At 41.7% G+C, this 27,437-nt stretch overlaps 1 protein-coding gene across 2 annotated transcripts in view; it reads right to left on the reverse strand.

Annotated features, from left to right (window-relative positions):
• The window catches only part of mgat4b (alpha-1,3-mannosyl-glycoprotein 4-beta-N-acetylglucosaminyltransferase B), a 232,561-nt gene that overhangs the window by 14,928 nt on the left and 190,196 nt on the right, over window positions 1–27,437 (reverse strand). For both annotated transcript variants that reach the window (XM_036569309.1, XM_036569310.1), the window contains exons 9-12: window positions 19,313–19,443; window positions 15,372–15,479; window positions 11,116–11,309; window positions 4,955–5,033 (exon numbers count right to left, since the gene is read on the reverse strand). In XM_036569309.1, coding sequence (XP_036425202.1) covers window positions 4,955–5,033; window positions 11,116–11,309; window positions 15,372–15,479; window positions 19,313–19,443 — 512 coding nt within the window. The remainder of the gene's footprint in view (window positions 1–4,954; window positions 5,034–11,115; window positions 11,310–15,371; window positions 15,480–19,312; window positions 19,444–27,437) is intronic.

A 27,437-nucleotide genomic window follows, 5' to 3' on the forward strand; every position in this document is an offset into this window, starting at 1 on the left:
TGTGACTGTGTGGTGTTGTGGCTCAAGTAAGTAGTGCAGACAAGGATTTCTTATCACTCAGCACCAACACATTACAGTCATTAGCAGCAGTCCTCATTTCTGCTGCACTGAATCACAGATCACTGTTTATGTTGTTCTTTTTAGCTATCTGATGTTTTTTTTTTTATCTAGCAAGCTAACGTTGCAGGTTGTCAATCAACGACCGTCCACTGTTTGAATTCGACTGAGAGAAGCGAGCTGCTGTGCCACTGGTAGGCCTATATGTTGATATTAAAGCCAAGGTGTGAGACTAGTACTGTCTGTATGTGTATCAGCTAATTAATGTTATAGAATGGGGGGGGTGTCTGGTCTCAATGGGTGCTCAGCACCCCTAAAGCTCTGATCCTAGAATCGCCTCTGCTGACAGGCTTCTCTGATTGCATTACTGCCACTCAAGAAATAAGCAGCCAGCACAGTCTGACCTTTGGGACAGTAATCTACACTCAGCTCTAGCAAGCAGCATCAAAACCAGCAGCCAAAGGCCAAACGCCTCCCACAGACAGCACCAAAGCTTTGTGTTTGCAGGCACTTCCATGTCTGCTTTAAGCTGCTGATTATGTGTGTGTCATTTGTCCTTTAGGACCACGACTCACTGCTGCGCTGACTGCTAGAGAGGGTTACAGGGGGTCTCCATTCACTCAGCACTGTCTGTTACTGGACAAATACAGACACAAGAAACACAAACTTCTGACAAACAGACTGATAGCACGTCTCTCACTCACACACACACACACACACACACACACACACACACACACACTGAACACTCACACGCAGCCACTGGACTCGCCCTGCTAATTTAGGCTTTCCGGCAAAATTCCGCTAAATCTAAATGTCTCTCCGGGGAGCAGAGGGAGGGATGAAGGGAAAAAGGGAAGGAGACAGAGATGAAGAACGACAGATAAAAAGAGGAAAAAAGAACAAGATAGGCTGTGGGGAAAAGAGGGGGGAGTGACAGACAGAAAGGAGCAAAAGAGAGAAAGAAGAAGTAGAGAGAAGAGCAGAGAAAGAAGAAAGAAAAGAGAAGGAGGGAAAGGGCGGGGAGTACGAGAGAGAGAGAGAGAGAAAAGAGATGAGGACAGAGCGGAGGGAGACAAGAGGGGGAAGAAAAAAGTAGGAGAGAGAAAGATTAGGAGAGAGTGGAGGGAGAGAGAGGGGGAAGGAAAGAGAAGGAGGGAAATTGAAAAGAGTATGAAAAAGAGAAAAGATATGAGGACAGAGTGAGAGAGAAGAGAGGGGGAAGAAAAGAGAAGGAGAGAGAAATAGAGATTAAGAGAGAGGGGGGGAGAGAGAAGGGGGGGAGAAAAGAGAAGAAGCGCGAGAGGAAAGAGAGAAAAATAAAGAATTTAAGAGAGAGGGGGGGAAAGAGAAAGAGAGAGAGAGAAAAGGAGATGGGATAGATAAAGTGAGAGAGAAAGGTGAGAGAGAAAAGGTGAAAGAGAAGGAGAGAGAGAGAGAGAAAGGGAGATGGGGATAGATAAAGAGAGAGAGAGAGAAAAGAGATGAAGTGAGAGTGAGGGAGAGAGGAGGGGAAAGAAAAGAGAAGGAGGGCGAGAGGAGAGACAGAAAAAGAAAGTGTAAGAGAGAGAGGGGAAAAAAGAAGGGGAGAAAGAGAGAGGAAAAGAGGGGAAAAGGAGAGAGAGACAGTGGAAAGAGAGAGAGAGAGAGAGAGAGAAAAGAGATGAGTAGAGAGAAGAGAGAATGTAAAAGAAAAAAGAGGGAGGGAGAGAGAGAGAGAAAGAGGGAAAAAAGGAGAGAGAGAGAGAGATAGTGGAAAGAGAGAAAGAGAGAGAAAGAAAAGAGAAGGGGGGAGAAAAGAGATGAGTAGAGAGAGGAGAGAACGTAAAAGAAAAGGGGGTGAGAGAGAGAGAGAGAAGAGTGAGAGAGAGACTTTAGGTTTAAATGCAGTGCTTGTTCACTGAAAATCCTGCTATTAATCTTGCGGGGAGCGTTCGTTTCCGACTATAATCTTAAATCACCACGACGACCGCTACCCCTCTTCCCCTCTGCGATAAAATATCTTCCAAAAGCAGACACACACACACACACACACACACACACACACACACACACACACACTCAGACCACCCACGACCACTGAGCCAGGACAATTTCACCACTTCATAAAACACAAAAAGTGTCTTTATCTCCAAGCCCCCCTTTCCTCTCTCCTCTCTCACGTCTCTCCATCTGAGTTCTGTATCAGTGTTGAGGAGGGCGGGGATGGAGGGACAGAGTGGGCAGTGGATGTAGTGGACAAGCTGGTCAGTGCTGATATCTCTGCAGTGACCGCAGCCTGTGGTTCTTCCCCTGAGGAACACGCTGCTCTGCCTTATGACTCACTGCTCAGGTAGGATGCTAACACAGAGCTAACATCACGCTGAGCGCTAATATTAGCTCCCCCTCACCCACCACCACAATCTGTGAAACCTGGCAGGAGATGTAGCGACTGATTATGTTTGCTTCATTTCCACTTAGACGTCCACAGTTACTCTTCTTTTGTTTATATATATGTGCATTTATACATTTACTGTACATAATTATTAACATTTACTCACATCTTTACACAAATAGTTCTGTAAAGAATAACATGAACATTCTGTATCGACCTCTTCTGACTTCTTTGCATTTATTTGCATGTTGAAACATGGCAAAGGTGTTTTTCAACCGTTTGACCCATCAACATGCTTCATATTCATATTCATAAACTACAGAAACAGCTCTCTGATGGCTAATCTACACTACATCAGCAGAGTCCTCTAGTCTGCCCACTCACTACACCACAGTAAATATAGCTAAACCATCACTGGGCAGCTTTTTTACACGTGTTGTTTCCCAGTTGTCTGTGTTTTGTATCAGAAAAAATATGAAAAAATCTTTTTATGCTTTTACATTCATTTCATACCCAATACTGAATATTAGTTTTCAATAACAAACATCACTTTAAGCTAAATTTACGCTGAATCACAGGACACAGGCTCACATTACAGGGTAAAAGTGGCACAAATCAGACTGCATTTTCAGAGACACTTTCACATGCGCTGTGCTACCGAGCTGGGAGACTGAAGGCCAGCACATGTTTCCTCTGAGACACGTAGAGCATCATCACATCTTTTCAAACTACTGTTAACGCCTTAGACGGCTCAACACGCTGGGAGAACAGCGCTAAATGCCCAGTCTGTAACATCAGTTAACAGATGGCTGTGTTAGCTACTATTCTGCTGAGTGATTGGAGGGGGGTGGTTGGAGGAAAGGGGGGGCCATCCCAGCCTTCCAGAGGGCGAGGCCAATTATGCTGTCTTGGACTCCCGGCCATAAAAGGCTCTAACATAGGGATATATATATATATATCGCTGCTGTTGGAAGAAAACCTCGTATCTCCAAAATGGTAAATTTACAGGAGAAGGAAAAAACCTACTTTACTTTTAATGTAAGTCAATGGAACCCGACGTTTTTTCTAAGCCATTTTGGACCATTTTTTTTGTTCCATTCATCATGAAACTTACATACAATGTAAAGGGCACAGGCATTTTCACATTATATCAAAACACTAAAAAATGATAGGGCTCCCGAGTGGCGCAACCGTCTAAGCGTTGGCCCTATCATCAGGAGATTGCAAGTTCGATCCCTGGTGATGCTACAGCCGTCCGTAGCCGGGAGTCCGAGAGAGCACAATTGGCCTCGCTCTCTCTGGGTGGGTAGGATGGCCCTTCCTTCTCCCCCCATCACTCAGCGCGGTGCTAGTCAGCGCAGGCGTCTGTTAGCTGACGTAACAGATCTGACGGTTGGCGCTTTCCTCCGAGCGCGTTCAGCTGTCCAGTGACGTTGTGTGAGCGGCAGTTCGAAAAGAGCGGTGGTTGGCTTCACAGGTCTCGGAGGAAGCCTGTGTTAGCCTTCACCCTCCTAGCGTTGATAGCATCGTGTGATTGGGGGAGTCCTAACTAGCGGGTGGAATTGGAGACGACTAAATTGGGGAGAAAAATCAGGTAAAAATTAAAATGGAGATACAAGGTTCTCTTCCGACAGCAGATATATATGTGTATATATACACACATATACATAAATATATATAGATATAGATATATAGATACATAGATATATAGATGTTATGTTATGTACTTGCCCAAGTTGTGGGCACCAAGTTGTGAGATTTCTGGGATTTTTTGCTTTCATCAGCCCTTCTTGAGAGGAAATTTCTTCTCAAAACCCACATGAAGATTCTTACATTGCTTTTTCTTAGGACCTTTCTCAAGAAGAATTCAAGAAAAAACCCTATCTAAGATAGAAGGAAGATATTGGTGAATGAGGCCCATGCCATAAACATGTCATAGCTGATTATGGCAAGTAAAATAACGTTATATTATGCCATATTACAAAGTCATATTACAGTTACCAGTATATGCTATGACGTTTGATGTTTTGTCACATATTCATTTTTGCTGTGTATTCTACATTGGTTGTCATAGCATCAAGCATGGCATCTATCAGTGATGGTAACATGACACTGTTTATTATTACTGTACTATTATTATATTACCGAACCTATTCAGAACCTAGTTTGTCATGACAACACATGACAGCATGTCATCTGCCATAAGATGTTTAAGGCATGTTAGTGTTATGTAAAAGTGTTCAAGTAAAGTTTTACCCTTAAAAGATATTCCGAGTAAACACAGATATTCCCAGGTGCCCACTTTTAGGCTCAGGTCTCACAAGGTTAACCTGCCCACACTGACAAACAAGGCTTGTCTGTCGTGCCAGGGGGTTTTACAGATTAGAACGAGCGCTGAAAAGTCTCGAGTTAGGAGAAGCTCCCTGAAGCAGGCCGAGGTTGCCCCGAGGCCATTTGTACTGCAGTGTGTGTGTGCTGTGGAGTTTGCTGTGCGTGAGAGCGGATGGAGACACACACACTCACATCAAACGGCAGCACCTCCACTGTAGTGTTGAAGAGTTTGTCTCCAGGGTGCTCAATGTTCCCACTGCGGAAGAAATACCTGTACCACACACACACACACACACACACAAAACAAAGAGCAGAACCAACAGGGTTAGAATAAAACAGTGGTGGGGCGTAAACACTATACAAGCCAGACTTGTTTACCAGGAAAGGTTCTACAGTGTCGTCTGTAGGAATCTGACTGGCTGATTTGTACGGGAAACAGTACCAGTGTAATTTCCCTAAACTGAAAGGTCACAGCCCAGATGTTCATATCAAAGTTACACGACAGGCGCGAGACTCGCCGCACGGCTGTGTCTATTAGCAGGTTTTGTTATCCCATTAGTGTGAGGTGGATTTGAACAGGACTACTATCACTGAGGGAGCGTCTGGTTCAGCCAATTACAGAAAGTAATTCACTTCACAATTATTGCTTGCAAAAACTATGGACTTTGCTGAATTGTACTGAATTAACCGGAGGGGTTGGCTTAGCAAACAGTAGCTGGGAGACTTTTTGACTCAATTAAGTTTGAATTGGGTGAACACTGGGGTCCTCAAGTTGAGTCAACTCAAGAAAAGCCATGAAATCAGTTAATATGTCATTTTAAATGAGCCGAATTCTCATTTTTACTGTGAGTTTAGCCCATCCATTCACAATGAAGCTATAAGGAGCGTTTCAGCCTGGACTGCTTTTTGAATTAAGCACAATACAAATAAGCCAAACAGAACAGAGATAGTTTACATACAGCAGTCTTAAATGTACAGAAACATAAACAGCTTCTTTGGCTACGTTCACATCACCAGGTGGAAGTGGCATAAATCTGATTTTGTGCCCTAATGTGACTCAGATCTGATGTTTTCAGAGCTGTGTGGACACAAATCTGATCTTTTCAAATCTGACCTGAGCCACTTTCATATGTGGTCCTAGATCGGATACGTATCCGATTCATGGCCATGCGACCTTAATGTGACGCTCAGATCGGAATTCATGTGCTTTTTTTCCACTGCGCCATCATCCAGTGTTACCATGGCAGCAGCGCCGAACAGAAGTTAAAGCCTGTAAACGGTGGAAAAGCAGCTCATCTCACCTTTTTCTCCTTCGTCTCGCTCTAATAATGAAGCTGAGAGCTGATCGGAGTTAATTATCTTCTCAGCGAAGCTCGTTCTGCTCGTTAGTTTGTCTTGATGATGATCGTGATTCATTCACGTGACGTTCCTGAGTAGGATGTGCGTGTGAGGGTAATTTCAGGACGCCGGTTCGTCACATTAATGACAGATTTGAGTAATGAGGCTTGTAATGTGAACGTAGCCTAAGCTCAACAGATAAAAAGAGGTTGAAAAATGAATTATGACTATATTGGGTACATAAAACCACAGAAATGGACCCTTTAAAAATCAAAGATCTTGCCAATAATAGTGCACCCCCAGGTGAAACTGATCCAGCTCGAGTAGGGCTCGCAAACCCAGCTAGTCTTTCCTGTCCTTGGGGATATTCATTACTCTTACATACTCCTGGCACAGACTGATGAGTACAATGATGAATAAGCCATTAGAGCAACACTGCATTTAGCTCTTAGATACATCTCTCACACAGTCTCCTGTCTCAGATACCCATCTTCCCTCCAAAGGAACAGCTGGACCTTCTCTCCACAGCTGTAATATCACTTTTCCATAATCACACTGAGAGCTAGACTCTCCATTGACCTCCTAGAATCACTGCTAGAGTGATCGACGGATGTTTCTATTCTCACTGGCTTGAATCACTCCTCCATTAAGCTTGAAATGTATCTAAACTTTCCATTAGGATTTGAAAGGTATGCATCGCACGGCTCTAAATGGAGCACAGAGAATGCCTTAATGCTGCAGGCACTGTTCAAATGAGGCTGAGCAATGGGTCAAGCATGTAGCAGGCTGCCTGAGTGAGTCACAGTACAATAGACAGTGAGAGAGAGGGTGTTTATTCCTTCAGTGTGTATGTATGAGTGAGACAATGACAGATAGAAAGATTCTACATTTCTACACTGCTTAGCATGGCATTTTAAAGCAATATAAAAACAGTCAAAAGCTTGAACCCCCCAAAATGGTAACTTTACAAGAGGAGAAAAAACATGATTAACTTGTAAAGGAAGTTAATGCAAAAATATTTTAATATTTGGACCATTTCTGTTGGTCTGTGGCACCAGAATGCAAAGACTTAGTGTAGTTTTCAGGTCTTAGAAAAACACTGAGATATGATATGAACAATTTGCGGATGAGAAATGGCTGCTGCAACATACTTTTGTCAATTTTATAGATTACAGTATGTCATTTAGGCCCAATCTCATTTCTTATTTTTACCCCTACCCCCTGTTTTCGGGTGTTACCTTACCCCTTTAAACTGAGTTATAAAGGGTAGTGGTTGAAATCTTCTTCTCTGAAATGGGACCCTTAAATAAAAAGAGCATCACTTCATTAACAGCTACCAGCGCTGCTCTGTAGGTGACCCTGCCAGTCTGCAGTGACAGCAGAGGAGGGTAAAGTTCAGCTCCTCACTGCTGGGCTTTAGTTACATTTAGGGATCATATGCCTTCAAAGAGGGCGGCACAGTGGCGCAGTGGGTAGCGCTGTCGCCTCACAGCAAGAATGGTCTGGTTCGATTCCCGGCCGGGTGACCAGGGTAATTTCTGTGTGGAGTTTGCCTGTTCTCCCCGTGTCTGCGTGGGTTTCCTCCGGGTATTCCGGTTTTCTCCCACAGTCCAAAAACATGCAGTCAGGCCAATTGGACATGCTAAAATTGCCCCTAGGTGTGAGTGACTGTGTGTGTGAATGTGTAGGTCTGTCTGTCTGCCCTGCGATGGACTGGCGACCTGTCCAGGGTGTATCCTGCCTTCCGCCCAATGACAGCTGGGATAGGCTCCAGCACCCCACCGCGACCCAGAAGGAAAAGCGGTTTAGATGATGTATGTATGTATGTATGTATGTATGCCTTCAAAGAGGGGGGCAATTATTTATTATCGCCCACCCCTAATTCTTCAGTGATATGAAACTTGTTCATTAGCTTCTAGTTCTAATTTCCCCGTTCCACCTTAAATGGAGCAGCAGTTACATTCTGGTGCTTCAGGCGTCAAAACTGCTGGACTGTTGAAGGTAGCTACCGAAACATTAGCGATTTTTTATGCTTGTTATGATGAAAACGACCACAATACATTGAAACGACATTAAACTAAGATAATACAGTGATTATCATATTTTTTAACAGAAAAAATTCTCACATTTGTGTGTTTCTCTGGTCTCTTGTTCAGCCATCTTGCCAGTTTTTCTTTTTTCTCATATCACTCTGTTTGGAGTCTCTGAAAAGCCTCCGTTTGGAGGGCCATGTAGCCCTAACACTTCACCCTACTCCTCTATCTCAACAAGAATCAGAACACCCTACCCCTAGACGTGAACGCGCAAAACCGAGGGCTAAGGGCTAAGTGGTGGGGCCGAGGGGTGAGATAGGATTGTGCCGAAGTGTCAGAAACGACATAAGCAAGCATGTCAGGCACTAAACTTTATGTAGTCTGAGTCATAAGTGTGATGATTTATGCATACAGTTTACATAATGCTAATTTGTTGGGTATAACCTGCCATTATTTGTTAGCTACATTACTTCAGTCACTAATGACGGGCATTTCAGTCAGATGGGATATTCAAATTTGTAAGTCATTATTCAAACATCAAATCAATTCAGGCTGCCGGCCTGACTGACCAGCAGTCCTTAATGTCTCTGAGGACCAATATCATCTCTCTATTACTGCATTAAAGGGCCCATTATTAATTTTTACATGACCATTTCCCACCTTCTCTTTATCTCTTACAATTAAATAAGACTGATGAGCCTTTAAGACTGATGTATGTAAATGAGCTCTGTTCTGATTGCCCTGTATTGTGCCTCTGTGCTAAAAAGTGATTTTAATTTGAGTTTTAATTTTCAAAATTGAAAAATGAATTCACCTTAGTTTTCATCAATGGACTGTTTAGACTGAAGAGTGAATGGTACATTTTGAAACTTTGACAGTGTTTACATACTGCTTCAAACTATTTTACTGCAAAAAAACACATTTCCACGATACGGCCACTTTAAATTAAAACCAGAGCCAGACCAACAAAAAAAAAAACAGTACAATAATTTTATCTGAAGCCACATCAAACCTGATTCCACTGTGAGCTGCAGGAGAACGGTATTACAGTAATGGCTGCAGATGATCACAGAAATGACCGTGAGCATGACCTCAGAAAAACTGACAGACATAATCACACGTGTGGTTGGACACCAAAGGCTGCTGGTTCTAATTTAATCAGTTCTGTGTTTCTTTTCTCAGGCTGAAACTGCACAAGTCGCACTAGTTGAGTTGTGAGCCTGTCAACACACAACTCAAGTCCAAGTTGCTGACATGAGCTCAAATTACTCAAAATTAAGCACATTTTATCTTCCACTAAAGTTTTCCTTTTGCTGCTTTATTTGTGTTTCTGGATTCTCCTTATAAATATGCACAGTGTTGCTCTGGCTGCCTTAGGTGACCTGGTACGATGGTGGGTTTCAGAGCGAATTACACAGATTTTCCAGAATTTCTCCATAATTAAACACTTAAGATGTGAACAATGTCATTCAGAGTGGTTTGATTTGAACTGTTCCATTCTAGAGAAACAGTGGTGGTAGTAGGAACCAGACATCTGAAGAATTTAACGCCTCTAAAAGCTCTCTTATATAAAGTTTATTACATAAAGTAGTTACGAACACGCCTCTTGATGTCCGAGACACTGTTTTACGACAGTTTTGAGTTCAGATTTTGGCCTAAAACATAAAGCAAAACAATCCCTAAAGAAACTTCTTTTACAGATCTACAACTATTTCATCATCATCAACATTACATACAAAAACTCAGGATAACACTTCCTTTGGATGGTCCACCGTAGATGCTCAAAAAATAAAAAGTAACATTGAACTAAATATGTATTAAATGCAAGTGAACTAGAAATTGAGTGTGGAAGATTCTATTAAATCTGACCTTAGCTTCAAGGCAAAACCTACAAATATGGCTGTAAATATGTCTCAGTATGTGTTATTGTTCTAGTATAGACTAAAAAATATAATATAAACGAAAATGCAGACTTACTTTGCTCTGCTTTAAGCTTTAGCTCAGTTATAGCTGCTTTTCTCGCTTCTCCAGCAGGAAACTTTTCCTCAAAAGTAGAACAGTTTCTTGTAAAATGTCTCTCAACGTTCAACTTTTTATGAGACTGAAGTCGCCTCTCATTCGCCAGCTTCTTGTTCGAATTTTCCCGTTCCACCTTAAATGGTGCCTGAGATGCCAGAATGTAACTGCTGCAACATTTAAGGTGGAACGGGAAAATTCGAACAAGAAGCTGGCGAATGAGAAACTGACTTCAGCTTTGCGACGTTCTGGTGTTTGACAGTTTCTTGTTGCAGATTAAACGTATCAGGAAACCAGCTGGAGTGATTATAAACACAAATAAGTCTATTTGTCTCCAAATTATCTTGACCAGCAGTCTGCGCTGACCTTCAGGATTACAGGGTGAATTAGCAGTTCTACATTAACTCCAGAGTTTAAGACCATTTATTGTTAAACTGTGTTTTATCAGCAGAGCTTTATTTTACTGCAAAGGAGGATTATTTTATTTTTACCTACAAACCTGATTCTGCTGTGGAGCCACAACAGCGTGTTGCCGACCCCTGACCTACACCTACTCCTAAACCCAACCCTAACCATAATGCTGTTGATAATCCACTGAGTATCACCGGAAAGTTTGTTAATTGTTTAAGTATCTGTAGATCGTCTAAAGGAGACCATTCAAATAAAGTGTGACCAAACTCAGAAGATGCCTGTGGGTTCACTGGTGGTTTTGGATAGTAAATAAAATGTCTATATGTGTGTTGTAGTCATGGCGACCCCTGGTTCCTATCACCACCACTGTAAAGAAATATGAGTTGGTAAGGTTCTCTAGAACAAAGCATTTCACACCAAACCACTCAGGATGACTTCGTTTACATCTCAACCTCTGAGTTATACAGAGATGGACTGAAAATAGGTGGAATTTCCTTCTGAAGGTCTTAGTAAATTATTCCTTTAAGTGTGTGTGTATGTAGGGCTTGTGTGTACCTCTCTATGCGGACAGGGGTAAAGAAGCGGATACGTATGAAGTCTCCAGCTACAGGCGTGAACGCCCAGAAGAAATCTTCCCCCAGGTAGGCCTTCTCCAGGGTGAAGTGCTGGTACGTCTTCAGACTGGTAGTAACCTCCGCTAACGGGTTAGCATGACCTTTATGGAGGGTCTGCTTCCCGAAGTCCTTGTCCTACAGACAAGGAGAGAGAGACAGAGACAGAGAGAGAGGGGGAAGGAGAGAGCATCACAGAGAAATATTTGTCATATTTCATGGATGAGATAGAAGTGGAGGACAGCAACGTCTGAGAAATACCTGCAGCATTAAATAGAAAACCAAGATAGCGGATGAGAAAAACGGAGTGAGTACATATAGAGGCAGAGATAAGGCAGGTAAATAAGAACAGAATGACAGAGCAAGTATGAGACACCAGTGGAGAGGGGTGGGGCGGGGTGGGATGGGCATGGCAGTAAACGGTAAGCTTCGCCCTCAGGTTAAGATTCGCGATCGGCAGGCAGCCCACAGAGGAAAGGGAAATCAATATTACCTCGCGCTGCCAGGGTCATTCAGACACTGACCGCTACAGTGATTCTCTCAGCCAGGCGAGAGGAGGACATAGTGAACAAATAATACATCAGTGTCTTTTTATCTTTCTCCCAAAGCAGGCCTGTGGCAATCACAGCACCCAGCAGGGCCTCTCGGCTGAAGCGTTAACACATGCGCTCATGTTTTTATACAGCGTCGGGACACGGGGTCATACACACAATACTGTGCACAAATCAGAGATCACATATTTTATTTATTTTCCTGACAAAATGACCATTAAGTACAAGTTATTTATTTTTGCTATAGATATTTCTGGGAAGATCAGACTTGAAATAATCTACTTGCATAACAAAGGGAAAGTCAGGTGGAACAGGTGTTTCTGTCCAACCTTCCACTGTGAGAAGACAACTCAACGCTATGGGTCTGAAAAGACATGGAGCTGTCAAGAAGCTGTTACTGAGAAAAGGAAATTGACAAAAAAGAAGAAAATTTGCAAATGAAGCAGATGCTGGTGTTCTCAGAACAATGGACTGACCACCCCAGTGTCCAGATCTCAGCATCACTGAATGTGTTTGGTATTTTTTGGACAATGAGAAGCAGAAAATGCAACCAACTCTTTTTTTTTTTTAATTCCCAGGCCAGTATTCCTTGGCTACACCACCCTTTTACAGGGACATTCATTTTTCTTTTTATTTTCACTACTAACGTCACAACTCACTGTTTGTTAATAATCATACAGATGTACACTGATCAGGCATAACATTGTTAGCCCCCTTTTACCCTGTTCTTCAGTGGTCAGGACACCCATGGACCCTCACAGAGCAGGTACTATTTGGGTGGTGGATCATTCTCAGCACTGCAGTAACACTGACGTGGTGGTGGTGTGTTAGTGTGTGTTGCGCTGGTACGAGTGGATCAGACACAGCAGTGCTGCTGGAGTTTTTAAACACTGTCCACTCACTGTCCACTCTATTAGACGCACCTGCGTTGTTGGTCCACCATGTAGATGTAAAGTCAGAGACGATAGCTCATCTCTCGCTGTACAGTACGAGCTAATCATCCTCTAGTCCTTCATCAGTGGTCACAGGACGCTGCCCACAGGACGCTGTTGGCTGGATATTTTTGGTTGGTGGACTATTCTCAGTCCAGCAGTAACACTGAGGGGTTTAAAAACTCCAGCAGCACTGCTGTGTCTGATCCACTCAGACCAGCGCAACACACACTAACACACCACCACCACGTCAGTGTTACTGCAGTGCTGAGAATGATCCACCACCCAAATAGTACCTGCTCTGTGAGGGTCCATGGGGGTCCTGACCACTGAAGAACAGGGTAAAAGGGGGCTAACAAAGTATCAGAGAAACAGATGGACTACAGTCTGTAACTGTAGAACTACAAAGTGCACCTATATAGTAAGTGGAGCTGATAAAATGGACAATGAGCGTAGAAACAAGGAGGTGGTCATAATGTTATGCCTGATCAGTGTATGGTGATGTGGTACCGCGGACCGCCCCCAAACCCCTCCACCACAGTCACTCCTCCTCCCACCGTAGCCCCCCAGCCCACCCCTTTAAATGAAAGGAAAGACAGAGATAGCTGAGAGACAAGGCAGAAGCCCTTCGAGCTTCGAGTACAGCTCAGCTTGACCCGCCATCCTTCAAGATGCGTGGAAGACAAGCATCAAGACTTTCCTCTGTCTCGGCGCCCAGGTGGAGGAATGAACTCCCACTGGCTGTCCGAACTCCCACTGGCTGTCTCTCGCTGTCATCAAACGCAGACTGAAGACACGTCTCTTCATACAGCACTTAAGTGAGCACTGAGTTAAGTGTTTATTGTAATGTATTGTACTGCACTTACTGAAAAGTACTGTACTGCACTGTGTTTAACTCTGTTTCTTTTCTCTCTTTATCAACATGGGCTTTTGTTTCTAGCAGGATCTGAGCTCAGGCTTTCTCTCTAACCTGTTTATAACTAGCAAAGATACTTTCTCTAGATAGACAAAGCACTTTTTGTAAGTCGCTCTGGATAAGAGCGTCTGCTAAATGCTGTAAATGTAATGTAAATGTAAAGAAGAAGAAGGGAGAAAAAAAAGAAAACATTTCGACAGTGGACAAACTGGACAAGACAGGACAGATAAACAAGAGCATTTAAAACAATAAACAGGGATTACAGGATTATTGGATTATTGGACAGCTATCAAATTATATGTATGGGTTTTAAACTGTTTTTGGTGTCTGAAAAGATAAATCAGCTCAATATATTGTATAAATTATGATCAGGATTTCTTGAATTGTTTTGTATTATTTTTAAAATTTGCTGTAAGTCTTTCCAAATTGCAGGGAGGTGTGGGAAAATATCTCCTCAAATATGTCGCTGCTGTCTGAAGAAAACCTCGTAGCCTAGTTTTTATCGTTTTTCAGTTTTTGGCATAATTTGAAAATGCCTATCTCTCTTTAATGACCCAAAATGACTTGGAATAAAGTCTGGTTCCATTGACTTACATTAAAAGTAAAGTAGTTTTTGTCCTTCTCCTGTAAAGATACGAGGTTTTGCTCCGACAACAGCGAAACGGAAGCTGTAATAACATCAAAAGGTGCAGACTGAATACTGGAAAATCGATTCAGTTGTTGAGGTTTCTGAGTATTTTTCTGTTTAATGTAGGTTTTTTTGTTTTTCCTGACTCTGAAATAAGAATAACTTGTACTTTGTGGGTTTTGATTGTGCCTTCAAGGTATGGTGGTGGTATGAGAAAAGTGTGTGACTGAGAGAGTAGAGAACTCTAAGAACTCGAGCTGGAGAACTTGGACGGCTTCTGCATGAAGCTAAAACATCAAATACATACATCGCTGTTGTTGGAAGAAAACCTTGTATCTCCAAAATAGTAACTTTACAGGAGAAGGAAAAAACATACTTTACTTTTAATGTAAGTCAATGGAACCAGAGTTTTTTCCAAGTCATTTTGGGACGTTTCTTTTGTTCCATTCATCATGAAATTTACACACAATGTAAAGAGCAACAGGTATTTTCAAATCATGTCAAAAACTGAAAAACGTCAAAAATGGAGATACGAGGTTTTCTTTCGACAACAGGGATATATAAATACATAGTTATATATGTCAGAGACAACAAGTCCACATACATAGATAAATAAGGAGTCAATGCAAGGAGACAACGAATAGCTATAACCATCATTTAAAAAGACTAGTGTTCACGTTTAGTAGCTTGACGGCAGGAGGAATAAAAGACTTGGAGCAGTGAATTGTTGTGAGGGGCGCCAACCTGACGACATTACAGTGAACTCGCTGGACAAAATATGATCCGACTGACTGATAATTCCTTTCGCTTTCTGAGCCACTTGTTTCTCCCACAGGGAGCCCAGGTCTCTCTGTTGGACTCCAATTATCTTTGAACAAATTTTTACAAGACCATTCAGGCCAAACATTGTCATGGGAAACAGGAGATTGGAGTATAGTGTATAGTGTGTTAGACTGGAGGGGTTTTACGTATGTCCTCCCCACCAGTTGTTCAACTTCAGTTGTTCCAAAACTCCATTCAATTGCTTTCAATTGCGCTTTTGACTGGAATTTAAGTGAATGAAGGGGGTCTCTGACTTTCACACAGCACCATATGTTTCATATCCATGTATCTATCGGGCCATTTTGTCCTGAAAGTATCCTAAAACAAGCACACAAACACACATAAACACACCTTGAGCTTCTGGATCTTTCCAGCGAGAGACGAGTGTGTTCCCACATGCTGGAAGAGCGAGGGCTTGAAGCGGATCCGCAGGTTCGCCTTCTGCCTGTCGCAGTGTTTCTGTAAAAATAAATAAATAAATAAACAAAAGGAAAAAAAAACCCACTGTCTCTACAGGATCTCTACAGGAGCGCAGCAGCAACAATCTGATAAACAGATTCATTTCTAAATGTGTTACTAAATTATTAATCTGTACAGGTGTTGTCTTCCAAAACGCTGCTGTAGCGCATCTCCTCCACACCTCCTCTGACGCGCACAAAGCCTGCAACTACATCTTGTCAAATTACCGCCCGCACAGAGCTGTCAAGCACCTCAACACGCTTGAATGAGAAAGCTAAACACCTGCACCTGCTGTGCAACCATGGCGACCGGGCACTACACCAGCGGTTGCTATCTATAGAGGAACGCTGTCATTTTTCACTCTGTTCTCCCCAAAATCAACATAATTGAAAGATTATGTAGTGACTTCACTGGTACAATGAAATATTAGATTTTAAACAGATGCATTTGTGCCAACCAGGGTTGGATAGTAATGGAATACATGTAACATCGGTACGTAATCAGACGTAGATCAAAAAAGGAAAAAAAGACAGCCATCAGATTGCATGATTACATTGAGTGTGTTCACATGCGCTCAATAATCTGATAACTGTAGAAAATCTGATTTTGTCAGTAATCCGATCAACATGTTTACGTGCACTTAAGTAATCAGTCTACATGAGTCAGACAGTAATCAGATCCAGCCGATAAACTCACAGAAGAAGACGTGACGTAAACGTAACATAGAACTCAAACTTCATGCCGCAGCTTCGCGCTGCTTTACCTCAAAATATCAACAAACATCATCTAGAAGATGAAGAATATTCAAATCCCTCATTTCATGTTTGGTTTCAGCGCCACTCCCAAACTGTTTTGCTGCGTCTCGCGACATCCACCGCCTGATCTCGCGCAGACTGAGAAATCCGATAGAAATCGGAGTATGAGTTTATGTGCACTGAGAAATCGGATTACTGAGCTAAAATCCAGCTCTCTGTATCAGATTTCTTAATCGGATTTCTAGATCGGAGTATGGTGTTTTCATGATCATTTGAATAATCGGATAACTGCAGAAATCTGATTATGATCGGATTATTGAGTGCGCACTCATTGTAACTGCATCCCATCTCTTTTGTTGAAAATCGCTGTTTGAATGATTAATATGCCCCATGGTCTTGTATATCTGAAGGGTCTGTCATTTTGCTGCCTGGAGAGTTTTCTGAAGAATCCTCCTTCCCAGCAGCAGCTCACAGTGTTTTCTTCAGCCAATCTATAGAATTCTTAATAAGTATTTCATTTATTATGAGTGACAGAACTGAGATCTGCAGCGTTTTACTGTTTACTGGCTTTAAATCAAACTTCTGCAAATGTTAACCAGCTATCATTTAATGCTGAAGTGAACCCTTAACATTAATATCTCCCAAACGTGAACAGAAAGCGCAGCCTCAAGTTTAAATCACTCAGATGTTTTCCTGGGAAGCTTCACCTTGTTTTCTGAATTCGTTCCCTTTTTGGGTCTAAACCCAAATTATACAGTGCAAATTTGTTTTCCTTATGCTTGAAATATTTCACTGTATTGCTCCACTTAGATTTGGCTGTTTTGCTAAAGAGATCAGTGACTGTGATTTAGAGATCAGTGTCTGTGATTTAGAGATCAGTGTCTGTGATTTAGAGATCAGTGACTGTGATTTAGAGATCAGAGATCAATGACTGTGATTGTGACTGGGATCAGTGTCTGTGATTTAGAGATCAGTGTCTGTGACTTAGAGATCAGTGTCTGTGATTTAGAGATCAGTGTCTGTGATTTAGAGATCAGTGTCTGATTTAGAGATCAGTGTCTGTGATTTAGTGATCAGTGACTGTGATTTAGAGATCGGTGTCTGTGATTTAGAGATCAGTGTCTGTGATTTAGTGATCAGTGACTGTGATTTAGAGATCAGTGTCTGTGATTTAGAGATCAGAGATCAATGACTGTGATTGTGACTGTGATCAGTGACTGTGATTTAGAGATCAGTGTCTGTGATTTAGAGATCAGTGTCTGTGATTTAGTGATCAGTGTCTGTGATTTAGTGATCAGTGACTGTGATTTAGAGATCAGTGTCTGTGATTTAGAGATCAGAGATCATGACTGTGATTGTGACTGTGATCAGTGACTGTGATTTAGTGATCAGTGACTGTGATTTAGAGATCAGTGTCTGTGATTTAGAGATCAGTGTCTGTGATTTAGTGATCAGTGACTGTGATTTAGAGATCAGTGTCTGTGATTTAGAGATCAGAGATCAATGACTGTGATTGTGACTGTGATCAGTGACTGTGATTTAGAGATCAGTGTCTGATTTAGAGATCAGTGTCTGTGATTTAGTGATCAGTGACTGTGATTTAGAGATCGGTGTCTGTGATTTAGAGATCAGTGTCTGTGATTTAGTGATCAGTGACTGTGATTTAGGTCACCTATAATCATTCTGTTTCATAAAACAGAGCAGTTCTCCTGTTTGCCTTGTGTTAAATTAATTTTTTGCAGAAAAAGTTGATTTTCTTTTGTTTTTATTTAATGGTATGACTTTAAAAACAGAAGTAATGTAAAGTAATCTGATTACATTACCTTAACACTGTAATCCTCTGCATTAGGTTACAGTTACATTTTTAACAGGTAACCAGTAATCTGTACCAGAATACACTGTAAAAGTAACCCTCCAAACTCTGGTGAGAGCCATAGTGGGGTCGGTTGTCACAATCGCCATAACTTATGTCTATGAAGAATGACTACGCCAAAGTTTACTTCTCATCAAAGAGCAAAGAAAAAGAAGTTTCTGAAAGAAACTGACATTTTCAATTAATTTTATTAAACATCATTTAATCTAAGTAATCGTGTTGTCAAAATCATCTCCAGAAATCCAAATTTATACACAAAAACAAAAACACTGTCCTCCAAAACTGTCCTAAATTGAGTCCAAATGGACCTGTGCCAACCATTCCCGTCACAGACGTGACAACCAACCCCACCACCTGCTACCTCCTGGAATGCCTTACGCCAACAGTGGAGTTTGGTGGAGGAGGGATAATTATCTGGGGCTGTTTGTGTGACCCCCTTGTGCTGTTCTTTCAGGGTTTGTGCTAGTTCCAGTGATGGGTAAAGTAATGCCACAGCATACAAACACATATTAGACAATTATATGCTTCTAACTTCAAGGCACGAGTTTAGGGCAGGCTCTTTCCTGTTCCAGCGTGACTGTGCCCTTACACACAAAGCGAGGTCCATAAAGACGGTTTGATGAGTCTGGTGTGATGGAAATCCAGTTTTCTGCATACAGCCCTGACTTTGACCCCACTGGACACCTTTGGGATGAATTAGAACATAGACTGTGAGCCAGGCCTTCTCGACCAACATCAGTGCCTGGCCTCACAAATGCTCTTTTGACTGGATGGGCATAAATTCCCACAAACACACTCCAAAATCTTGCCAAAAACCTTTAGTAGAGGCTGTTGTAGCCACAAAGGGGCAGAGGAATTTCCATATTAACACCCATGGTTTTGGAATGAGATGTCCAACCCACTCATTTAGGTGTAAGGTGTCCACATACTTTTGTCACATATAGGATACAGTGCCCTGTAAGGTAGGTGGAGCTCATAAAGTGGTCAGTAAGTGGAAGTCCAAGGTTACAGCGAGTAAGACAGTGAGAGACGTGATAGAGAGTGACTATAATGAGAAATCAGTCTAGACTCCAGTAATTATAACATTATGCCTAATAATGACTAATGATCATGAGAATAATTCAGCAAAAGAGTGACTCAGTGAGGACAGGGAGAGAGCGAGAGACAGAGAGTGTGCGTCCGTGTAAGAGAGAGAGAGAACATACCGCATCCTTCTCTGGGTTGCACACCTTCACCCACATGATGTGGTCCAGCAGCCAGTCAATGGGCTTGTCCTTATAGAACATCAGCATGAACTCCACTATGAGTGACAGGTCCAGCGCCTTAAACATCTTACCTGCAACGACAAAAACCCAGCACACACGGTCACCGTACAGAGCATGATGTCACCTACATGAGACAGTCGGCCCAAATTACATCATCAGAGACTGACTCATCCTTTCTGAAAATAGAGCTGCTGCTGGAAGTCACCATTTTTATCTGGGAATATACAAACCTTAATTCCTGAAAAAGTTGGGACAGTATATGAACTGCAGGTAAAGACAGAAAGCAGTGATATGTAAATTCACATGTATTTAAACCAAAAAAAGTACGAAGACGATATATTAATGTTTTACCTCATCAAATTCATGTTTTTTGTAAATATACACTCATTCTCAAATGGATGCCTGCAAAAAAGTCAAGGCAGTGGCAACTTAAGTCTAGGAACATTGTGAAATGTTAAAAACAGCATCTACGACAGGCCTAGTCCTTGCTAAGCAAGGATGGATTGACGCTCACCACATTGCCAAAACATGTGCCAGCAAATAATCCAACAGTTTAAGAACAATGGGCCTGATTCACCCACCGTTCTTAAGAAGAAATCTCGTCTTAAAGCCCACTTCTTGTGGGGCTTGAACATTTATGAACCCTTTAGAATTTTCTATATTTCTGCAGAAATTTGACCTAAAACCAGAGAGGAGAATTACCGCTCTGTAATGTCTTCCGGGTTTCTCAAACGCGAGATGGAGCATTTGAGCAAAATCATAGTTTATAAATGCTTAAATATTTTTAATGTAAAAGAATAAACAGCATAAAACATTTAAACACTGCTGTTATATTTGTAAGAGCTTTTAAACTCGAGTTATAAGAGTTTAAAACGGTGCCTCATGTACGTTCACGACGTCTCTGAGTGCGAACAGCTGATCAGCTGCTCCGCTCACCAACCAATCAGCACTCAGTAGCAGTAATGTTAGCGTTCTGCTGCCCAAAACCCGTTTACTATAGAAAAAAGGAAACATACAGGTGAGTTTTCTTTGTTTTTTTTAGTGAAATACATAAATACATCCTTCTACTTTCTAAAGTTAAAGGAAAGTTCTGGTTCAGTGATTAGAAACTATTTTAACTTTCGTTTTTTGCCGTTGAGCTCCATTTACTCCCATTCATTGAGGACTTGCTCGCGAACGCCCTCTGCTGTTTAGCAGTCCTGATTTTTATATAACAGGGGAAATAGGAAGTGGCCAGGCTCTTCATAAACCGGTTCTGGTAAAACTTCATCAGATTTTCACACAAGTCCTAATAGTAGATAAAGAGAACCAAATGAAACAAATGAGACAAGAATATTAGACTTGGTCACTTATTTATTGAGGAAAATGATCCAATATTTCATATCTGTGAGGAGAAGTATGTGAACCTTTGCTTTCAGTATCTGGTGTGACCCCCTTGTGCAGCAATAACTGCAACTAAATGTTTCCAGTAACTGTTGATTAGTTCTGCACATCGGCTCGGTGGAGTTTTAGCCCCTCCGTACAAAACAGCTTCAGGTCTGTTATGTTGGTGGGCTTCCTCCAACGAACTGCTGCTTTAGGTCCTTCCACAACATTTCTATAGGATTAAGGTCAGGACTTTGACCATCTAACGTAGAATTTTCTTAGGGCTTTTCTCAAGATTGGTGAAAGAGGCCCAAAGTTCCTCAACAAATGATTCCAAGGATTTTAGGTATTTCTCCCTCTATGGTGCATAATATCATCAAAAATTCAGGGAAATGATAGAAATCTCTGTGCGCAAAGGGCGGGGCCAACTGAATGACCACAACCTTCGATCCCTCAGACAGCACTGTATTAAAAACCAGCATGCATGGGCTCAAGAGTACTTTCACAAACTCACAGTTTATCACTCCATTCACAAATACAAGACTACACCCATGCATAGTGGACATCATATGTCGTCAATAACAACAACAACCACAAACGCTGGAGACTTTCTGGGCTCGAGCTCTTCTGAAAAGGACCGATGCACAGTGGAAACGTGTGCTGTGATCTGATGAGCCTTTCAGGTGGTTTATGGAACTAATGGACGTCCTGTTCTCCAGCCTAAGAAGAAAAGGACCATCCAGATTGTTACCAACATAAAGTTCAAAAGCAATTTTTAATAAATGTGCAGCTCTAGTGAAGTCCAGCTACCAATAATAGTATTCAGTGAACGTGTAAGACTACACAGACTGGAGTCTATTTCCAAAGCAAACTTTTAAGCATGAGAAGCTGATTTCCAATATCCTGTACGACCCCCTCACCTCCTGCCTGAAAGGTTCATAATGAGCTTTTATTAATTAAGAAAAGGTTGACTGAGCACTTCCAGTCAAATTCTCTTCCGTCTGTGAACTGCCTGCTCGATTCCTTCTCCCATTTTTGCCTTATATGCACTGTTGAGAACGTTTTTAGAGGCTTGAATGCAGAGCAAATCCTAGAGATCTGCTTTGAAAGAGGCTATTTTAACGTCAATTTGAATTCAAATTTCTCCCTTTTCATCTAACAAAACGCAGAGATGCACAGGTGGGAGCCAAAAATCAATGGAGGTACATTCAAACATTTTTCTAATTCAGTTAAGCACGTTCGCTGCAGGCTGCTCTAAATCCACACATCGCAGCGGAGCTCATAACGCTTCTGATCGAAATCTGTGCATGCCCTAAATCTCCAAACCACTTTAATGAGAGCTGCAGAGAAAAATAACAACCGAAAAGGAGTTTTGACAGTAAAATGCTGAATTTATTTTTGCCCTAAAGTGTGTTACTCGTTACACCGACGGTGAAAGAAACTGCAACGTATAGAAGGTGCAATCAAAGCCGCCTTCATACGCGCTCCGCTTCTCAACCCTCGCCAAGCAAGGCCCAGAGCAAGTGGCACTGAGGGTAAGAAATGCAGAATTTAATAAAATCACAGAGAGGGAGAGAGAAAGAGCAAAGCTTCTCACCCCTGGAGCTCAAACAGTAATTTAATTCTCACATTAATACTTTTCAGGATGCTCTCGAGACGCGGAACAGAAAGCAACCTGAAATGTTTCAACTTAAATCACAAACCGCGCATGACATCACGCCTTAAAAGGAAGGTTAACGAAATTAGATCTGTTCGGAAAGGAGGATGACCACACTCTGTTGCTATGGCAACTGTGCTGATCCAAATTGTACTGCACGGTAGGCCTATATCAGCAAAGATTTTATGTAGCTACAGTGCTTTGCAAAAGTCAGAGACCACCCCTCAATTATTTCATTACCAGTTAAAAAGGCTATTAAGTACAAGTTCTTTGTCACGCATCCCTATGGCTCAGAGGTTTCCCTGGACTCCATCTCCCAGAATCCTCTGGGAGATCACATAACTCCTGACCCTCCAGCACGCTTCGATCACAGATCTCTCTCCTGAATACTGATCTGTTACACCTGTTCTGTTGCAACCTGGTAGACACCAAAACTGCCACCATCAGACAAACAGCTTTCTTAGTTGAGACACAGGAGAACATCAAGCTCCACTCTTTCTTCAGATCTGAAAACATCCACAGGTGTTCCTGTCCATCCTTCCACTGTGAGAAGACGACTCAGCACGGTCGGAAGCCGTTAGTGAGAAAAAGAAATAAACAACAAAAGAAGAAAATCTGTACATCAAACAAAGAAGCTGCTGGTGTTCTCAAAACAATGAACTGACCACGCCAGAGTCCAGATCTCAACATCACTGCATGTGTTTGGGATTATTTGGATTGTGAGAAGCAGAAAATGCAACCAACCTCTAAGACTGAACTTGGGAGGTGTGGAAAAATATTCCTGCAGAGTTCTATGATAAACTGAAAGATTTTGGATCATACTGGATATTGGAAAATACTGGATCATTCTCAGCACTGCAGTAACACTGATGTGGTGGTGGGGTGTTAGTGTGTGTTTGCGCTGGTACGAGTGGATCAGACACAACAGGTGTTTAAAAACTCCAGCAGCACTGCTGTGTCTGATCCACTCAGACCAGCGCAACAGACACTAACACACCACCACCATGTCAGTGTTACTACAGGGCTGAGAATGACCCACCACCCAAATAGTACCTGCTCTGTGAGGGTCCATGGGGGTCCTGACCACTGAAGAACAGGGTAAAAGGGGGCTAACAAAGTATCAGAGAAACAGATGGACTACAGTCTGTAACTGTAGAACTACAAAGTGCACCTATATAGTAAGTGGAGCTGATAAAATGGACAATGAGTGTAGAAACAAGGAGGTGGTCATGATGTTATGCCTGATCGGTGTACACACATACACTATATATATATATATATATATTTATATATATATATAGCTGTTGTTTCATGTTTATCCAACCACAACTTAGTCCACTTCCATTAGACATAATACACTCTGTCTTCCTCTCTCTCTCCGTCTCTCACATATGTCTGTCTGTCATGTCTGAGAGCGGTGGGCTGATATCAAATATTTCATTTTTGTTCTGTCTTTCCTCCTGACTGATTCTTCCGTTCTGCATCCCTGACTTCATCTCTCTCTGTCTCTCTCTCTCTCTGTCTCTCTCTCTGTCTCTCTCTCTCGCTCTCTCTCTCTCTCTATGCCTCTCTCTCTCTCTCTCTCTTTCTCTCTCTCTCTCAAGACTTTAAGAAGACCCTGCTGATCTCCACCACTGGAGCCGAGTGCCAGCATGAGGTCTGATCCTGGATCAGTGTGTTTGTGTAGGTTCTGTAGGATAATGCCGGACTTTGGCAGGATAAACTGACCCAGACTGGGCCGCTGGATACAGGGTAGGCTCTATTTGGAGAGACTCCGCAGGAGGCCCCAGCCTTTGATAAAGACGGTTACAGCGAGTTAGCGATTTAGCCTGGCTTATTAAAGAGAGAAAGCGGCATGGTGTGAGGTCCAAACACACTCGCTGTCTCTGATCTGGCTCACAGTGGAAAGAGGAAGAAAACAGCAGGAAGGAGAGAGAGAGCAGGTGAAAAGTGTTACGGCTCAAGAGAAACGCTGAAAACACCACGGCTGATAGAACTGCTGTGTATCAACCATGTTATAAGAGAATACGTGTTACAAGTAACAACACACTTATTTTGACAGCCGACACTTCAGTGTAAGTCTGTCAATGTCAATACAGGTGTTATGTCTTATTTATTACATATATGTAAGTGTAATGATAATACATCCCTTATGTATTACATACAGACGTATGGAGAGGCTATCAGCTGTTGCTATGATTCTCTGGATTGTTATCTTGAGATAACGAGTTAACTTTCTTGTGATCTCAAGATAATAACTTTGTTATGTTGAGGTGGGGTTTGCAGGTTAGGGTTGTGTGGGAGGTGGGGAGGTGGGGGGAGTGGAATCACTGCGGTTGTAGTGGGCTTGTCTAGACAAATATCCAAGGCTAAACTTAGTTCCCGGTCCAGCTGTGGCACACAGCTGTCATTCAAAGTGCTGAAAAGATGAGAAAATACAGCTGTTAAAAAAACAGAAATAAATAAATAAACGAGAATAGAAATTAAAAACGATTAAACCATGATCAAAACAGTAGTTTTAAAGCAGTAAATCACAAATCTAAAAATCAAATTAGGATGGTTAAAAAAATCTAATTAAATTAAACAATAAAATAAAATAAAATGTAAAAAATCCTGTTACAGAGGAAAAGGTCTAGAAACACTAACAGTGTTTAAACTGCTCAAACAGGAATTTTCAGGCTGATTTAAGGTGTCCAGTGTCGGGCCTCTTCTAATGCTCTCTGTCAACTGGGTCCATTTAAGAGCAGCATAGTATCTTCGGCAGGGCTAACTGACCAGTTCCTAATGATCTGAGAGCTCTGCTCGGCTCATATCGCTGCAACATATGATATAAATACGCTGGTCCTGCACCACAGGTATGGTCACAGGAACAAGCTACCTCACAGAACGTTCATACATGATGCTTGAAATGTTGCCTTGCGATAGCTTTGACGTCGCCAAGATTCTGGCCTAGACACATTTTTAAAAATAAATTCATGGCAAACAGGCAGTGCTGGGCGCTGTAAGGCAAAATAGAGCATAAAGAAAAGGATTTTTTTTCAGATTTACCTCTAGTTTATCATTATCAACATTGCACATAAAGACCCAAATGACATACAGGTTCACTGCTGCTTCTGGATAGTAAATTGGCTATGTTTGTGACCCCTGGTTCCTATCACCACCGCTGTGAGGCAATAAGATTCTCTACAACGAATCATCGCACATCACATCACTCCGCATGACTTTGTTTACATCTGAATGACTGAATTATGCAGTAATTTTGTGCAAACACTTGTGTACATGAGTCACTCTATGGAAAAAACATTTTTGTGTCCCTAGCGTTTACAGATATTTAACACTTAAAAAACATGTTAGGGCTTACAATTTATTTATATTTTAAAATAAACAATGTTATTTTAACAATTACACCTTCTTGAGTCACCAATTTAGCAATATTGGTTTTTAAATCAATCATATAGAATTCCAAGCCCCACAGAAGAGCTCGTCCTCACAGTCATGTGTAAAGGGCTGAGGCCATATTTTGAGGTAAAAAATATTTTTTTTGTGCAATTTAACTACAATAATCTATACATGACTATGAAATATATGCTTTAAATGACATAAAAAAACAAATGCCAAATAAATATTACAAAATATATAATGAACGTTGTGGTCCTCAGGAGTCGTGTCACTGGTGTTACTGTGTAACAAAAAATCTCTTATTTTGATATAAAAGTCACACCGATGACATCACTTGACTTCCTTTTACCTATTTTCTGAGGATCTATGAAGAAAAGCACATGGTGAGTCCACTGTGTCTTTCAGTTATCAGAGATTTTCTCATTTAGCTCATGATTTCATATGAAGCTTTTAGCTGAAGTCACTGGTGTGACTGACTTTATTCTGAGGTAACTGTGAAAAAATAGAATACAAATGGATTAAATTCCATATTTTAGTGGATATTCTATGATTGACAACATGTGGTTTGATGCTCTGTAGCAGCCATTTTGTAAAATGCACTTTTCATTAAAAATGTCTCTGGTGTTACCTTTCTTATGCGTAACACCAATGACGATCAGTAACACCAGTGACTCCTATGGATAGATTAAAAAAGTGGACGTTTCTGTAGAATGACCCATACACATGCGCACACTCTTCAACCACTCACTCCAAACATTCACTATAAACTAAATGCAGATAGATATCAGCCAACAAATAAAGAAATAACACACAAACACGCATCAGATGTATCTGTGAAAGAATGCAGGGCCCTGAGAATAAAAGCTTAATAGGTCTTTTAGGGTAAGCAGTGAGTAATCGATTCCCCACAGCCTCTGCTTTTAGAGGGGCTTTAAAAACGTCTCCTCTGCATCTCACACTGGCTGGCTTCCATTCAAGGTCGCCTACATGCACATATACCCTGTGCAGAATAAACGCCCCACCAATCAAGAGCCACAGAGCTGTGTTTGTGCACCTTTCACCTCCACACACTCTGAACGAGGAGAGCTTCTGCTCTCCCAAACAAACTCGTACAGACACACAAAGAGACTAGCAATGCACTGATATGGAATTCATAGGCTGATAATGAAAACTGATATCTAATAGCTTTTTGTGGCTTATAATGATTTTAATGGAAACACTTTACTTGAAGGGTGTCTAATCTAGATAAACATTCCTAGATGCCGTGTTGTCTGATGTTTTCTATCTGAGGTGATACGTCTGCACGTCCGCCATGTTGGAGAGGTCAAGATCCGCTTGTGAACAAATTCACCTGTATTGAGAGACGATGAGTCTCAGGATTAAATCAGCCACAACTTCCTTATTACTCAACCGGTTTTCACCAAATTTGTTTAGTTATTATCCTCAAACATAGATTAATCTGGGCTACACAGACTGTTATCGGTAGCTTTTATTACTTTAATAACTGATCGTGATAATTAGCCGTCCGGACCAGCAGGAAAGTATTCAGTCTGCACCTGACATTAAAAACCCAGTTTAGCATGAGAAACATAATCAGACACATCAGCAAATCCATCACTATGTGAATCACTTTCAATATTAATA

This window comes from Colossoma macropomum, unplaced genomic scaffold (assembly GCF_904425465.1).
Source record: "Colossoma macropomum unplaced genomic scaffold, Colossoma_macropomum, whole genome shotgun sequence".
Taxonomy (NCBI): Eukaryota; Metazoa; Chordata; class Actinopteri; order Characiformes; family Serrasalmidae; genus Colossoma; species Colossoma macropomum.